The following is a 17,505-nucleotide window of genomic DNA, read 5'->3' as shown; positions in this document are numbered from 1 at the left end:
AGCCCCACCCCAGAGCCTGCACCCCCAGCTGGAGCACTCACCCCCTCCCACATCCCAACCTACTGCCTCAGCCCAGAGCCCCCTCCTGCACCCTGAACTCCTAATTTCTGGCCTCACCCAAGAATTCACACTCTCAGCCAGAGCCCTAACCCTCTCCCACATCCCAGCACTCTAAGACAGCCCTGTGAAAACAAGTGAGTGAGTGAGGATGGGGAGAGCAAGCAACAGAGGGGGTAGAGTGAGTGGGGGTGGGGCCTCAGAGAAAGGGTGGGACGGGGGCATGGCCTCGAAGGAGGGGCGGGCAGAGGCAGGGCAAGGGTGTTCGGTTTTATGCAAGTAAAAAGTTGGCAACCCTAACACTGAATCCAACAACCTGTTGCTGTAACGTACTGTCTTCTCACTAGAGACTGTACATTAGAGCACTCACGTGTTTAGGTAGTACAGAGATGAAAGAAAGCCCTTAGACAGGTAGAAAATGTTGCATGTGTGCTCTTTGAGATCCTTGCATTTTGCATTCAGATGTCCTAATAATATAGTTACGGGTGGATTGTTCATAAATGTTACCTTTCTTTTTAGATATTTGGGCCACCCACAGTTTCCAGTTACGGATGAATAATGGAAAGGATCTTTTTTCATTGTTCCTGATTTTATTTCATGCATAAGGAAAATCATTCATACATTTTATCTCCTTGCCCCATTCCTGTGATTAGTCCTAGAGAAGAACCCTGTTTTGGAAACCCACCTTCTGCTGGTGATGTCAAGAGATCTGCACTGTACATTTAAACAGAAATTCTAAACAACTCAGTCTCTGAATGGAATGGCATTTCATTGCTAATTGGGAAAAAATAAAAATGTCTGTGTAATGCACTTATTGAGTCTAGTCTCTATTCTTTGATAATTGTTTCTTTTCTTCATTCTTAGAGCCAGCAGACCCAAGCCCCTTAGAAGTGCTCTGTGGGAGGTGCTGTAGGTCCCCAAAGTGGGGTAGGCTGAGCTGATTCGAAAAATCTGTCCACTTTGGTGGGCATTGACGTCACTCAGCAGTATGCAAACCTGGATTTCGCAACACAACAACTAGCTTTGCCCAGAATTCTGTTGGGGCGTAGAATGGTGAATGGCAGCAAAGCCATTCCATGCTGTTAACAGCCTCTTCAGTCTGCAGTAGTGTCTGTTACTGCTGTTCTCAGACTCCTGGGATGAAGGAGGAAACAGCTGGTGGATCTGTGTAGTGGCTGATCTTTGTCAAGCCATCAGCTAGGGGTTGCCAGGTGTCTGGTTTTTGACTGGAAAGCCCAGTCAAAAAGGGACCCTAGTGGCTCTGGTTAGCACCAGCCATTAAAAGTCTGGTCCACAGCACAGCGGGGATCCGGGGACTAAGGCAGGCTCCCTGCCTGCCCTATCACCGCATGGCTCCTGGAAGCAGCCATCAGGTCCCTGCAGCCCCAACAAATGGGAGCTGTGGGGGCAGTGCCAGCAGGTGCAAGGGCAGCACATGGACTCTCCCTGACTGCTCACGAGTCTAGGAGCTGCAGGTACCTGGCAGCCGCTTCCTGGGATCTATGTTATGCTTATAGGAAGCACACGGGATCTTTTTCAGGGGAAAAGGCAATAAGCTATGTTTATCGAAAATACAACAGTTAGAATATGAATTCAATCTTGCTCTCACTCTCACACTCACACCCACACGTCCTGCAGATAGTCTTATTGCTACCAGTGCAGTACCTGGAGGAGTTTGCAGATTGTCACAGGGTCACAGTGTGAAAGGGAACCCAGGCTGGTAAGATAGAAGGTTCAGCGGTATCCCAGTTCCAGATTGCACCCCAGGTAACCCGTCACAATTGGGAATCCTGCTTCCCCTGCGCAACAAAATATGCAGTTGTTTTGCACTAGGATTTTTCTTCCACTGCAAAGAAGGGTCAAGATTTTAGCTTTAAATGCAGAATTCCAGTTCCCCAGTGAGCGTAAATCAGCGCAGCTCCATTGAGGGCAGGGGATGTGATGCTCCTCTTACTTCCATCTTCTTAGTACACCACTGTGTCACACCCATGTAGCTGAGAAGGGAATTTGACTCACTTGCGTTATGCTAATTTAAACCAGCTCCTGACCTGGCCCAGAATATTTTCAGGTAATGCAAACAATGTGGCCAATAGAGATCAGGGTCATCCTTAGCCATTGGCAGAATAGGCAGCCACCTAGGGCACCACTAGGTCTTGGGGCACCACTCTGCCAGACAGACGGGAAGCAGTGGAGCATGTAAGAGCAGGGCTGCTGGGTCCTAGAGAGAGCCGAATGCAGCACAGTCTGAGGGAGGGGATTGGCTGCTGGGGTCTCTGGGAAGGGATGGGGGAAGGAACTGTCATCAATGTTGCCACATGCAAAATCAGTGATGGACATTGTACAGTTTATTCATACCAGCAAACTTGTTCACACACACACACACACACACACACACACACACACACACACACACACACACACACACACACACACTGCCACTCGTATTCTGCTGACAATTCCTGTAGCAGGAGCATCAGGAGAACAGAGTTTCTCAAAACTAAAGCTCATTAAAAACTATCTCCGCTCTACAATGAGTCAGGAACACTTGATTGCAATCTAACAAAACATCACTTTGTCTTTGTCATATGATGACATTATTACTGATTTTGCAGCCCAAAAAGCCAGAAAGATTGCTTTTAATTAAAAACAAATCCTTGTTTCAATACCTCTTCATATAAATTTCTAATAATTTGTTGACAAATTAAAAAAATGTATTATTTGCATCATTCTGTCAAATCAGAATTTTTTCTATAGTGCTACTTCTTTAGTGCTAGTCCATCAGCATTACAGTGTGCTTAATTAAGTTAAACTGGTTTTAATAACATGCATGTGGCAAGTTTTCCAATACTATAAGCTTATGTTTGTGTTGCTCAGATCAAGTCAGGCACAGGGGCACCAGTTTAACAATCCTGCCAAGGGCACCATAAATCCTAAGGACGGCCCTGACCATAGGTCACTGGCTGGAAGCAGCCCTCCCGGGTTTTCGCTCATATCAAGCAAAGTAGCATCTGCCTGCCTCAGATGGTGGGCAGTTGAAGGAAAAGGTTAGCAACTGCCTGGCTGAGCTCCCTTTGTTACTGGAGCTCACTCACTAGCAGCTCTCCTGTTCCTAGACAAATTTTCTTGTACCCTTCTGCTCTGTGGCTAGTCTCATCCTTGACGTTCTCCTTCTCCAGGTCGTGAATGTTCTGCAAGTGCTCTTAATTGGTGCTGACTGAGTGCAGGAACACTCATTAGTCTTTCCACCAGAGGGACGCGGGCATTTCCCATCAGAATATCATACAATATTTGCAACCAAATCTGATGAAAAAATACATTACACACCAAAAGGTACCCTGAAAACAATGATGTTTGAAACACAGACTTTTGTAAACTCAGATTTATCTGAAATAAACAAAAATAATCCATCAGAATTTAACAATGGTTTCTTGCCTTTTATTTTGTCTTCTGTTTAAGATCTTTCAAAGATGTATTCATTTCCATTTTTCAAACCTAATACACAATAGCCTCTTTGAAAAAAATTATTTCCAGGTCACACTTAATAATTGCTTACGGGGCATATTGTTTTTATTTCGTGTTAGCAAAATCATTCAGTAATTTGCCTCTACTGCCACTAGAGGTCATGCAGTATCATCAGCAGGAACACAGTGCTATCTGCACAAAGTGGAAATAGATCCTCAAAATTAGGGAACTGATTCTCCTCACTACACAAAGTCACTTTCACCTGTAAAAAGAGAACCAGCTCCTCGCTCCCATGCAGCTGGGTTGAACTGGTCCATCAGATGGAGTAGCCTCACAGTGGGTTTAGCCTGCCACTGGAGGATTCCTTTGGTAGGGTGACCAGATGTCCTATTTTATAAGGACAGTCCCAATATTTGGGGCTTTGTCTTATATAGGAACCTATTACCCCCCACCCCCAGTCCTGATTTTTCATACTTGCTGTCTGGTCACCCTAGAGATCGGGAAGCCCCACCCTGGCAGAATCCATGGGTAGTATAGAGCCAGCACAACAGCTCCTTGCTAACACCCCAGCATGCCACCAAGGATAGAGAACACCACTTCAGGGGGCAGCCAGGGTAGTTGAGCACAGCCAAAGCAGTACTACACTGGCAATTTCCTGCTGCTGGAATAGTCCCTTGGAGTCATTGCAGCCCAGCACAAATTAGAGCAGCTCAGCTGGTCCCAGGATTGCGGGGAGAGTGGTGGCTGTGTCAACCATCACTGTCCCTCTTCCCTGGGATTTGCACCAAACAAAACCTGGCCAGATTTGAGGATTGCATGCAGTGAGCAACACGTTGGGGTAAAATACTGCCATTCATATCTCATAGCATTGTACACCTATTATGAACTAACTTTGAACTGGAGAAAAATGACAAACCTGATTATATGATAATGTTGCATTTTAAAATGGTAATGCTCAAAAGTCAACTTTTATCATAAGATCTTTAACTCAGACTCATTTTACCTCCTCCATTTTGGCATCAGTCCTATACCTTGCTTCCTCCACTCTGGGGGCTGGCCAGGAATATAACCATGCCAAGGGCAAGTTTTCCGAAAAATCTATAATGTTGTACAATCTTCCTATTAAAATAAATTACGAGCGCTCTCCTCAAAGAACAGCAAGCATAAGTACTTTTCAAAAAGTTCTGCCATCAGTTCTCTTTTAACAGTACCATGTAAAAGAAAATATTTAGCTACTGAAATTAAGATAGCAAAAACAATACATAAAACCCTCAACAATCCATGGTCAGAGTTAGATTTGTTGTGCTTTGATCACATATGCATTTCTTTATACATAAGAGGACTATTTGTTGTGTGAGCAGTGCAAGATTTATGATGTCCTTAACAATTCATTTCTTTGTATTTACATACTTTGTGTCTGTACATCCAGCGAGAGTTAACTATACTGACGTCACTTTGCTTTTAAAATAAACAGTTTTGTTTTTGTCTTGGATTTAGGATCAAAGCCAACTACCATTAAAGTCCATGGCACAACTCTCATTAGTTTTGATAAGACCCATAGTTGGCCTGCAGGCTTTGATGAAGCAAAGCATTTAAGAATGTGCTTAACTTGAAGTCAATGGGACAACCAAGTTAAGCATCTGTTCAAGTGCTTTGCTGAATCAGGATTTTAGGGCCAGATTTACAAAAGTATTTAGGCACCTAAAGTTGCAGATAAACATCTGGGGGGGCGTGTCTACAAATAGGCCTACATGAGTTAAGTGCCTAGCCCCCAAGACTTTCAATAGGAGTTAGGTGCCTAAGCTGCTTAGGTGCTTTTGGAAATACCTCTAGGTGCCTATCTGCATCTTTAGATGCTTAAATACCTTTGTAAATCTAGCCCTTAGTCCATAAAAATTTACTTTTTTCTGCAAAATCTTGCCACTGCCATTGATTGCAGGGCCGGCTCCAGGCCCCAGCACGCCAAGCACATGCTTGTGGCGGCATGCCGCGGAGGGCTCTCTGCAGGTCGCTGGGAGGGTGGCAGGCGACTCCGGTGGACCTCTCGCAGGCGTCCCTGCGGAGGGTGCGATGGTCCCGCAGCTCCGGTGGAGCATCCGCAGGCACACCTGCGGGAGGTCCACCGGAGCCGCGGGAGGTCCACTGGAGCCACGGGACCGGCAAGCAGCAGAGCGCCCCCACCCCCCACGGCGTGCCGCCGTGCTTGGGGCGGCGAAATAGTTAGAGCCGGCCCTGATTGATTGTAAAGTGGACTTTCTTCCTTGTTGTGGCAAGGGGCAGAGAGTGAAATGGCTAGAAGTGGAGAACTATGTCTTTGAGAACTGTTAGCCTAAGAAATAATGGGGACCATATCAGAAGCTCCCAATTTACATCAATCTCTGCCAAGTGATACCCTTGGGAAAATGCCTGCTGGTCTCCAGCCTCCTCAAGATGAGCCTTACAGCTTGTGAAATCTTTGTGAAATCATCTGTCCACCTCCCCCTCTCCGCCCCCAAGCCCAGGGATCTAGAGGGAGAAACAGCCTGATGCTTGGTCAGGTTTGCACGGAGTTTCCAGTGCACCGCTGTCTCCTTCCCTCAGGGCGTGCAGGGAACTGCAGCTGCCAGGAACCCTCGAGCTCCCTCCCCGTCCCCCTCCCCCTGGCAGTGTCTTCTATGTGCAAGCTGGACTCTGCCGAATTCAGCAGCCCCTAGTGGCAGCGAGCAGCACTGCAGCCGATTTCTGTAGGGGAAAGGAAATTCTGCACGCACACCCTGTATAACCCCAGATCCTTTTCAGCTATATAAGCCCAGGGCCGGCTCCAGGCACCGGCATTCCAAGCTGGTGCTTGGGGCGGGAATTTTCAAGGGGCGGCAGTCCCTGTTGTTTTGCCCCCAGCAGCGTGCCAAATTGCTGCTGCGGATGGCGGGGGCAGTCCGTGTGCCCTTAGGGCGGCACTTGGGTTTCCGCAGTGGTGGCAGTTCGGCAGCAGCTTCTATATTTAGCTGTCTTCGGCGGATTCAGCTAAACACAGAAGCTGCCGCCGAATTGCCGCTGCCGCGGAAATGCGTCTGCCGCCCTAAGGGCACACAGACTGCCCCCGCCATCCGTGGCGGCAATTCAGTGCGCTGCTTGGGGCGGCGAAAACTGTAGAGCCGGTCCTGTACAATCCGCAAAGAGTCCTGTGGCATCTTGTAGACTAACAGACGTATTGGAGCATGAGCTTTCATGGGTGAATACGCACTTCGTAGGATGCATGTAATGGAAATTTCCAGGGGTAGGTATATATATGGAAGGAAGAAGCAAGCTAGAGATAACGAGGTTAGTTCAATCAGGGAGGATGAGGCCCTCTTCAAACAGCTATATGACTACCTAGCCAGTTATTCCCCATTTTGTAATTATGCATTTGATTTTTCCTTCCTAAGTAAAGTATATTGCACTTTTTTATTAAATTTCATGTTGAATTTAGACCAGTTCTCCATTGTGCAGTGGTGCAGAATACCCCCAGGAGTAAAGCAGAACTGAGACACTGATGTTTGTTCACGCTGGCGTTTATCCAGATTACCCTTCCTCTGTGCAGAGATGCCTACGTTTTCCGATGGAGTCAGGAACAAAATTTTAGATTCTGAATCTGGCATAGGGTATCTAGTCAGTCCTTTGTTTTTAAAAAGATTCTAAAGGAGGGAACTGGAGGCCTGCATCATGGATTAAAATTCAGTTTACTGTTGCCAAAGACTTGATATTTAGATCTAACCATTGTGATCATCTAGACTATGCCTAGACTACAGACTTCTGCCAGCATAGCTATGTCAATCAGAGATGTTAAGAGGTGAGATTCCTGACTGACATAGCTATGCCAGTAGAAGTCTCTAGGGGAGATGCAGATTATACCAGGAAACAGGGCCAGCTCCAGGCACCAGCTGGGCAAGCTCGTGCTTGAGGCGGCAGATTTTACAGAGTGGCATTCCGTCCAAACCTAGGGCGGCGTGGCCACTGTTTTGTTCGTTTGTTTTGTTTTTTTTGTTCGCTGCTCTGGCCGTCCTGTAGGGGGCGGAGGAGGGAGTGCCCTGCAGCAAACTCGGCAGGGCAGCCCGCGTCCTTCCCTCCCTGCTAACTGGAGCAGTGTGGAGCCCTCCTGGCAGGCAACGCAGCGGTTGGGACCGCGTGGTGAGCGCCCCACTGAAGCGCTGGCCACCCACAGGGAGCACAGGGAGTCCCCCTGCAGCCTGGCTCCAGCTGCCCTGTAGGGTTGTTTTGGTTTGTTTTTGTCCCTGCTTTGCCAGCTGCGTTGTTGTTTCTTCCCTCTTCCCCCGCTTTGCTGCTCCAGCCGCACCGTATCCCCCCCTGCTTTGCCGCTCCAGCCGCACTGTGTTCCCCCCCCGCTTTGCTGCTCCAGACGCGCCATGTTCCCCCCCCTTTGCTGCTCCAGCCGCACCGTGTTCCCCCCACTTTGCCGCTCCAGAAGCACCATTTTTGTTTTGTTCCCCTGCCCAGCTTTGCTGCTCCAGCCACGCCGTATCCCCCCGCCCCCCGCGCATAGCTGCTCCGGCCACACCACTAGTTGTTTTTTTTTCCCTTCCCCCTGCTTTGCCGCTCCAGCTGCGCAGTGTTTTTTTGGTTTTTTTATCCCCTGCTTTTCTGCTCTGCCAGCCTCACAGCCCCCCTCCCCCCCGCTTTTTGTTTTGCTTGGGGCAGCAAAAAAGCCAGAGCCGGCCCTGCCAGGAAAGCTATGCTTTTATCAGTATAGCTTGTTTTGCTCATGGAGGGTGGTTTTACTCTCCTGATGTAAAGTACAGCTTTGCCGTTATAGCTACATCCACACTAGCAGTGCTTTGCTGGTAGTATACCACCAGTATTCTAATACCAAAAGTGCTCCTAGTGTAGCCATGGCTCTAAGTCTTTCCTCCTGCATACTGCAGGCCAGAGATTTCACGCAGTCTATTGCTGAACTTACCCCATCATGCTCTAGTTCAATTACTAGATCTCTTTTGGAAAGTCATCTTGCTCTGATTTAAAGACTTCAAGTGATGGAGAATCCACCACATCCCTTGGTAAGTTTTGTTTAGCTACACTTCCAGTTAAAAATGTAATTAGTTCCAGTGTGAACGTTACAGATTCCAACTTCCAGCCACTGGATCTTATTATGCCTTTGTCTGCTAGACTAAAGAGTCTTCTAGTATCAGATGTCTTCTCCCTGTTGTTGTAGGTAATAAGACTGTGACCATGATGCCTTTTAACCTATGTATTTTTTCCCCTATTACTTCATCTGGCCTAGCAGGTTTTAGTAGCTGGGAAGTTTCCTACTGTATTACCAGGTTGATCATTTTAAAATCCAGGTATATTCAGAGACCAAACTGACAGTACTTCAGTGTGTATTATAATTGTTTAATCTGGAGTCACTGAGACAAACATGGAACCCCATGACACCACTTTTACAGTCACCTTTCAAAGTGACTTTACCATTAAACAGCTGCATGAGCATTGCTCCTCATCCGTCTTGTACTACATTATAAAGGAACCTTGGAGCTTTTCTGAAGGACGCAATTTATGTATCTTAGTGGTTGATGATGTTACCAAATTTTCCTCACAAGTTGCCTGGATTTGAGCCAGTTAGGTAAACAGTAATTTTTCTTGTTCCAAGGATCAGTTGAATAACAAGCACAGCTAGTCCTTAACGACAGACAAATGGCTGATAGACAGTTTGTGCTCAGGGAGCAGATGGATTTTTCACTCTAGAAAGTGTGAAATTAAACTCCCAGATTTCCTGCATGAAAAGGAAGCCCTTTTCAAAAGATGGAGATATCTTTCCTAAGAGAAAACTCATAATGGAAAGGTCACTTGGTTCTATGAATGTTGACGTGAGAAAATGAGCAGGCTGCAGAGGAAAATATTGAAAAATGGAAGAAAAACAAATGGGTCAGACTGGATTTATCTTCGTGTGAGGGTGTAAGGAGACAGCCTGCCTTTCAGCCTCTACACAGCCCTGCTTTGTAGGCAGATGTAATCCCTGTTCTTATGCTCAGGGAGCACAAAGACTGCTTGAGGCTATCACTGACAGCAATGTGAGGCTCCACACAGGGAAACGAAAGAGGAAGAATGACTTTTCTCTAACAAAGAAATCTCATCTTTCTAGCCCTAGTGATTAGCAAGATATTGGACCTTAAAGTCACATCATTCTGACGTCCAAATCCTGTCTTTTAGACTCTGCTGCAAATCTGACTTGACTTTAGCAGTTGCTGTTCCAAAAATCAGAAATGTCAGGCTGGAAGGGCCATTGAGAGATCATCATGTCCAGCCCTTTTGCTGTTGCAGAACCAAGTAACCCTAGAGCATCCCTGATGGATGTTTGTCCAACCTGTTCTTACAAACTCCCAGTGATGGAATTCCACAACCTCCCTTGGATGCCTATTCCAGAGCTTAACCACCCTAATAGTTGGAAAAATTTTCCTAATATCAAACCTAAATCTCCCCTGCTGCAGATTAAGCCCATTACTTCTTCTCCAACCTCCAGTGGCCATGGAGAACAATTGGTCAATATCCTCTTTATAACAGCCTTTAACACATTTGAAGACTTATCAGGTCCCGCCTCGGTCTTCTTTTCTCAACACTAACAATGCCTAGTTTTTTAATCTTTTGTTATAGGTCAGGTTTTCTAACCCTTTTATCATTTTAGTTGCTCTCCTCTGGATTCTCCAGTTTGTCCACATATTTCCTACAGCGTGGACCTAGAATTGGACACGGTACTCCAGGTGAGGCTGCACGAGTGCCTATTACCTCCCTTGTCTTATATACAACACTCCTGTTAATACACCCCAGAATGATATTAGCTTTTTTCACAGCTGCATCAGTGTTCACTCGTTCAGTTTGTGACCCTCTATAACCCCAGATCCTTTTCAGCTGTATGACTACCTAGTCAGTTATTCCCCATTTAGTAATTATGCATTTGATTTTTCCTTCCTAAGTAAAGTATATTGCACTTTTTTCAATTGAATTTCATGATGAATTTAGACCAGTTCTCCAATTTGTCAAAGTTATTTTGAATTATAATCCTGTCTTCCAAAGTGCTTGCAACCCCTTCCAGCTTTGTGCCATCTGCAAATTTTATAGGCACTCTACACTCCATTGTCCAACTAATTAATGAAAATATTGAATAGTACTGGGCTCAGGACTGACTCCTGTGAGGCCCCTCTAAATAAGCCCTCCCAGTTTAATAGCAAACCATTAATAACTATGCTTTGAATACAGTCTTTCAATCAGTTGTGCACCCACCTTATAGTAATTCCATCTAGACCACATTTCCCCAGCTTGCTTATGAGAATGTCATCTGGGACTGCGTCAAAAGCCTTACTAAAATTACACACTAGGCCAGTAACCATGTCAAAGAAGGAAATTAGGTTGGTTTGGCATGATTTTTCTTCTTGACAAATCCATGCTGGCTATTCCTTATAACCCCATTATCCTCCAAGTGCATACAAACTGATTGCTTAATTTATTCCAATATATTTCCAGGTATCAAAGTTAGACTGACTGGTCTATAATTCCCCAGGTCCTTTTTGTTCCTCTTTTTAAACATTGTCCTTTTCCAGTCTTCTGGGACTTCACCAATCCCCCAGTAGCTCTCAGAGATAATTGCTAACAGTTTTGAGATTGCTTTAGCTAGTTTCTTAAGTACAATAGGACTATTTACATTATTTTTACAGGAGTCCGGACCCATCCTAAATACATAAAATGAGCCGGCGTTCATTTAGGGAACTGTCCCGACTTAGACGTCTGGTTACCCATACAGGAGGACTTCACACACCAATCACACAAGAAGGAAATTCGGGTTCGTCAGAGCAATGCCCAGTGCAACACACAAAAGGAGCCCACAGGCTACTGCCTCAATTGCCCTTGCTTTCACACCAAGGGTTTTACCCAAAGTGCGGTGCGGCTGCAGTTGTGCAGATTCCACTCACTCAGACCGCGGGGACAGGAACCCCTTGGTCGGCCGATCCCCAGACAGAGACGGCACCCAGACTCAAACACTCCACAAGAGGACAGATAGACACAGAGACAGGACAGTCCTCAGTCCGGATAAAACACAGAAATAATTACCTGACCAGATTCCTGATGTCAGATCCCGGGATCCCTACCAGAACAGAGTGGGAACCAACAGGTTCGATGGCGTAGACCTCACTGTGGCTGTGCGCCTTTCCGCTCTAGTGGGGGAACGCTTGGGCCAAACGCCCAGGTGCTGGCTGCCACGGTCATCCCACAAAAACAGTCAGGAATCACACAGCCCCAGTGAAGACGGTTGCCATCTCGGTGGAACCTCCAAATTGTCAAAGTTAGAATCAGGACTCACAATTTGTCAGACCACTCTGTTTTATTAGCACAGCGCTCTGCCAATAACATTCAGAATATGTGAGCGCCCATGCAAGGCTCAAACAGTCTTATTTATACAGATAAAAGAGCGGGAATTAGACAAAGGGACAAAGATATCAAAACAGTAAAATTCACCTGGGGCACAGCATGCATATCCTATTTCCTTACTAACTGTTATCGATCTAAGGCTAAAGCTTCACCAATTGCCCTTAAACGGTGCAATTGTTCTATGTTAATGTCTGTATTCCTGACACCTGGTTGCAACATTCCAACATCTTTGCTTAAAGATACAGACAACATTTCTTTAATCCTTTCTATTTTCACAATATAATTCATTCTACTTTCACAATCCCTCCTTTTGGTCAAGCGCACGCCAGGACCAACAATTACTGGGTTCCACAAATTAACCGTTCCTTATCTCTTTGTTCATCAGTGATATTCAAAATCATCATATTAGCACTCTGTTTTGGGGCAGCCATCTCGGTGACACAATTCTGGATACAACAGAAGATTAACTGAAAGCATACAAAAATCACTAAGATTCCAAACAGGATAGTTAGGGCTCCCTGAAACAACCAGTTTCCTATGCCAGAGAAATTGAACATTTTACTAAGCCACTTCCATAAAGAACTCAGCTCTTCATGAGGAAGATATGCGATTTGTTCTAAGTGGCTATAGCGATCTATTACCTCATTGGTATTGTATAAATACACAACATTGTTTTCCAGTGAGAGCACAGGTCCCTCCTTTGGCCGCCAGCACTATGTCCAATGCCTGACGGTTCTGGAGGGCCACCTGTCCGATCGCCCCTGTTTCTTTGGCCAGGGCTCTTAAACTTTCTCTGGTTTTATTTGCCATTATTTAACTACTTAGGAGCCTTTTTTTTTTTTTTGGCCTGGTGTATTGCTCCCCCAAGGGGGATAAAGGAACTGCCAATAGCCTCTTCCAGGTGTCATGACTGTTCCATATTGTGTTAAACGGACAAGGTCCTCCAGTGAGGTCTAGGGAATTGAGTGGGATAGCCAGGACAGGAACACCAGTTTGAGAGTGGGCTGGGATGTGGCTGCAGACCCAGCATTTAGAAATAATAAGGGTCTGAGCTATCCACACTTGCTGCTGGATAAAAGAATTGTCATTGTGGACTCCCCAGACCTTAAGATACCAGCAGCCGAAGAACAGGCACCACCAGAGACGCATGTTGGAGGCAGGGCCCTTCTGGTTCTGACAACCTCAACTGAGGGAACTGCAGTCACAGTTTTATGTCCACCAGGCAGCAGGCGCTCGGCTCACTACTGCTTCTTCTTGGGCCTTGCTTTATGTAGTCATCTGCTTCTGGCAACCCTTATGAGAGCGTAGATTGTACGGTATTGCAGGCTGTTCCTCTACGTCTTCTTCTGGAGTCAAAAAAAATTGACTCTGCGTGGTCCTGAGGTGGTGGTTGGTTCACTGGGGGTGGTGCATTCTTACACTGCAAAGCATGTATCCACTCTGAGATGCCAGACAGTTTAACAGCTGTCCCTTGACTCTGGCTGTAACAATGGCCTTCACACCTTGTCTTTTCCTGATGCATACATTCCTCATTCGCACAAATAGATTGAGAATACAAACAGTAGTATTTTATATAGAACAAAAAAAGCATTGCAAATTAAACCTTGCTAAGTTTTACAATTGATAACTAAGACAATTTACATTGAGACCCAGGCCTTCAATGTTTTTCTAATTTACTTAACCTAGACACAACAGAGAATCCTGTCTCTTACTATTTTAAATACTATTTTAAATTTTAAAACAAAGAGTTAGAAGGGGCCCAATTTGTAATGCATATGGGAAAACAGAATCTTGTAGTCCCAGGGGGTCAGTTCTTTCTGCTATTTAAAAAAAAGGTGGCTAGCAGGATGAAATCAAATTATACTTTAATTCTTATGGGACATTATAAAATCCTGCTCCTACATATCCCCCTTTTGACACTAAGATTATTAATCACCAGTGTCACTTCTTATTTAGTCCACGTAATAGAAAATACTGGGAGGTGATTTGGGCCTGTGGCTTTAGCTTTACATACATTTGTTTTATCCACCAGCACATTTTAAACATTTCAATTAAACACATACAATTTAAAACCAAAAACAATTAGGGGTAGTAACATTAGTATGCCAGTAGTTGTGGGAGACCATCCAGAAAATATGTTATACCAGTTCTTAACATGTCCCCATTTGCGTGTATAATATGAATAGTCCAGTTTTCCACATTTTTGTTTTTATTATTATTATTATTATTATTATTTTTTTTTTTTTTAGGAACCATGTTACCTTTTTACCTTTTAACAGATGATTGGTAACTGTTTGCCATTCAATGCCAAGATTGATAGAGAACTCAGCTAAATCAGTGCTTACAGTAAGCTGAGACTCTTTTGTTGTTGTTGTTGTGGCAAATAGTAAATGTGATTATTGGTAAACACAGTACTTACATTACATTTACATTTGTCTTCTGGTGGGTTGCTAACACTTTTTAAACACTTTTCCCCAAGAATTAACACATACACATAGTCCATTATACAGTACTTTGGATTATCTGAAATACAAAAAGAACATTTTTTCTACTCCTTTTGGGGTGGCATTGATTATTGCTTAAAGATTCCATTCTTTTACAAATACCCTTCCTGACTGCAGGCAAAACAGAGGAATTACCCCATATTTTCCTGTTGTTTTTTTTTTTTTTTCTATAGGCAGGCCAGGTTTTAATGGCTTCTACATTTTAAGGGTTATGCAAAAATTATTCCACTGTTTAGTTATTAAATTCATGAGGTGGTGTACCTTAAGTTTTGCCTTTTATATAGCAGACCAAGTTTGTAATGTTTTTCCTGCTGTGTTAAGCTTTAAGTTTATTTACAGGTAATAGCTGAGAAGCATCAGTACCATATTACTTTAAAGGATTTTTTTCAAAAATGATACACACTACAAGTTGTTACAGGGGTACTTACTAACATTAAAGTTATTTTAATGTTTAATATTAGCATCAAATCTATAAAAGGTATCTTGTTATACCATGCCTTTTATGTAGGCAGTCTATGTTCTTTATTTGCAGCTTCTTTTGTGCTGGCAGTTCTCACCTTTCTTTATCAGTTAGATAACTTGCATCAACACAGGCTAGGCTTTTGGATTCAAAGCCATCAGCAGAGCTCAGAGACTCTGTCTTAACACACAGGGATCTGAAAAAGAAAACACAGCCTATTGCGGCTCTTTTTGAAGCCCTAATAGGATTTTAATTCAGCAGCATGTTTCATTTGCATTTTTTTTTTTTTACATCCCTTTCTACAATATACACTACACATGTCCTAGGGAAAATGCACATTCTTTCTATACTATAACTTTTCAAAAACATTAGCCATATCAATTTTTACATAAGGTGTAACTGTTTCTTTTGTTCTTACAGAGTTTTCATGTATCCTTATCAAAGTGACAGTCTGATTACACAGAGCCATTTTAAGGCTCAGTGTCTTTAACATTGCTTCTTTTTGTTTTGTGCACCTCACCTCTGCTGTTGCTTCAGAAGGTCACTGTTAATTTCTTATCCTTTCATTACAGCTCTTATCTGCTATTGTTACAAAAAAAAAACCAAACCAAACAAACAGACTCTAGAATCTCTACCTATTCTCCTGATTTTGACTGCCCTATTGCAGCCATTTATTTAAAAACATTTTAATTTTTGTAAAGAATCAAGTTACCCCTTAAGGGTTAAATGCTAAATCCCAAAGCCAAACAACACTAATTACCTGTGTCTTGCAAAAAGGTCTGTCAGTTTTGCAACTTTGAATTAGAGTCAAATGAATTTGTAGTGGCATTAAAAACAAAATCAAAATCAATTTATCTTACACTTACAAAACAGGAGTTTTACAAACCAGATGTGTTGGTTTAGATTCTTAGAACTTTACATATTTTCACAAATAGATACATACACATTTTCTTTTCCTTAACATTTTTTTTACACTGCTTTGTTTTTGCATAGCTGTATATATATATATATATATATGGATTATTTACAGGCACTCTTCTGGAAAAGGGCCCATTTTCCCTTCAGAATGGCTGCAAAGAAACCAAGAATTCTCTCTCTTTAACATGGTCCTTTTTAACATTTTCCACAAAATTTAACTGCTTAATTCTCTCCAGCCTCTATAGAGTTAACTTTTACTCTCTTTCCTTAAATCACTTGTTTATGTCCCAAAATGACACCTTTATCACCTCAGATTTCACTATTTTAAGTATTGTTCCAGGGGTTCATGCCTGCACTTACTATTTTTCTTACTCCTGACACTATTCCCTTAGGGCTTTCAACCTGTTTCTTTATCTGTTGTTTGCCTGCTTGTCTGGGCCCGATCCTGCTTTTTTCAATGAACCATTTGTGAGTGATATTGTGGTCATTTCACAATTTTGAAAGAAATGTTCAAGGAAAGGGACCAGGAAGGGTGGGGGCTAGTTGAGGAGTCCCCCCTCTTGCTGAATTGGTAGTGGGACACTATAAACAATCAGTTTCTGAGGCAGACAACAAAGGGGAACAGAACAAGGGACTTTTTGTCCTTTTTACAATGAGATGGGAGTATGAAAGGGTTTGGATCGATCCGGGGTTTGGAGAACGGGGTAAAGGGGAGCGCTCGGTCTAGTGGTGGGAGAGGAGGCTTTTAATAAAGCTTTTAACTTATTATTTGAATAAGTGAGAGAGGCCAGTTTTGATTTTGTCCACCTATGATTTGCCTCTTGCCACCACTGCATGAAACAATTAACCTCTCCTTTAGCAAATTTAGTTTTAGGTTGGCCGAGTTTGTCTTTTAAGATGTCCACTCAGTCTTTGTTCCAAGATTTTAACAGTGGCTACTGAGTTTTGGGATCCCCCTGAGTTAGCCTAGACCATTTTCCCAGAAATTTACAGGAGTCTGGACCCTTTTTACAGGAATCCGGACCCATCCTAAATACATAAAATGAGCCGGCGTTCATTTAGGGAACTGTCCCGACTTAGACGTCTGGTTACCCATACAGGAGGACTTCACACACCAATCACACAAGAAGGAAATTCGGGTTCGTCAGAGCAATGCCCAGTGCAACACACAAAAGGAGCCCACAGGCTACTGCCTCAATTGCCCTTGCTTTCACACCAAGGGTTTTACCCAAAGTGCGGTGCGGCTGCAATTGTGCAGATTCCACTCACTCAGACCGCGGGGACAGGAACCCCTTGGTCGGCCGATCCCCAGACAGAGATGGCACCCAGACTCAAACACTCCACAAGAGGACAGATAGACACAGAGACAGGACAGTCCTCAGTCCGGATAAAACACAGAAATAATTACCTGACCAGATTCCTGATGTCAGATCCCGGGATCCCTACCAGAACAGAGTGGGAACCAACAGGTTCGATGGCGTAGACCTCACTGTGGCTGTGCGCCTTTCCGCTCTAGTGGGGGACCGCTTGGGCCAAATGCCCAGGTGCTGGCTGCCACGGTCATCCCACAAAAACAGTCAGGAATCACACAGCCCCAGTGAAGACGGTTGCCATCTCGGTGGAACCTCCAAATTGTCAAAGTTAGAATCAGGACTCGCAATTTGTCAGACCACTCTGTTTTATTAGCACAGTGCTCTGCCAATAACATTCAGA

At 44.1% G+C, this 17,505-nt stretch overlaps 4 protein-coding genes and 1 pseudogene across 11 annotated transcripts in view; 4 read left to right on the top strand and 1 right to left on the bottom strand.

Moving 5' to 3' along the window:
- LOC127058892 (estradiol 17 beta-dehydrogenase 5-like) overlaps nucleotides 1-867 on the top strand; it is a 164,544-nt gene extending 163,677 nt beyond the window's left edge. For both annotated transcript variants that reach the window (XM_050969361.1, XM_050969368.1), the window contains exon 9: nucleotides 577-867. In XM_050969361.1, coding sequence (XP_050825318.1) covers nucleotides 577-616 — 40 coding nt within the window. In that variant the 3' untranslated portion in view covers nucleotides 617-867. The remainder of the gene's footprint in view (nucleotides 1-576) is intronic.
- The window catches only part of LOC127058850 (aldo-keto reductase family 1 member C3-like), a 202,559-nt gene that overhangs the window by 47,510 nt on the left and 137,544 nt on the right, over nucleotides 1-17,505 (top strand). The gene's annotated exons all lie outside the window — the stretch shown is intronic.
- LOC127058943 (aldo-keto reductase family 1 member B1-like) overlaps nucleotides 1-17,505 on the bottom strand; it is a 172,035-nt gene that overhangs the window by 91,557 nt on the left and 62,973 nt on the right. The window lies entirely within an intron of this gene.
- LOC127058826 (perilipin-3-like) overlaps nucleotides 1-17,505 on the top strand; it is a 159,033-nt pseudogene that overhangs the window by 99,562 nt on the left and 41,966 nt on the right.
- The window catches only part of LOC127058910 (aldo-keto reductase family 1 member B1-like), a 171,845-nt gene that overhangs the window by 125,145 nt on the left and 29,195 nt on the right, over nucleotides 1-17,505 (top strand). The gene's annotated exons all lie outside the window — the stretch shown is intronic.

The sequence above is a fragment of the Gopherus flavomarginatus genome, chromosome 1 (genome assembly GCF_025201925.1).
Source record: "Gopherus flavomarginatus isolate rGopFla2 chromosome 1, rGopFla2.mat.asm, whole genome shotgun sequence".
NCBI classification, from domain to species: domain Eukaryota; kingdom Metazoa; phylum Chordata; order Testudines; family Testudinidae; genus Gopherus; species Gopherus flavomarginatus.
This window is presented reverse-complemented; position numbering and strand designations above follow the sequence as displayed.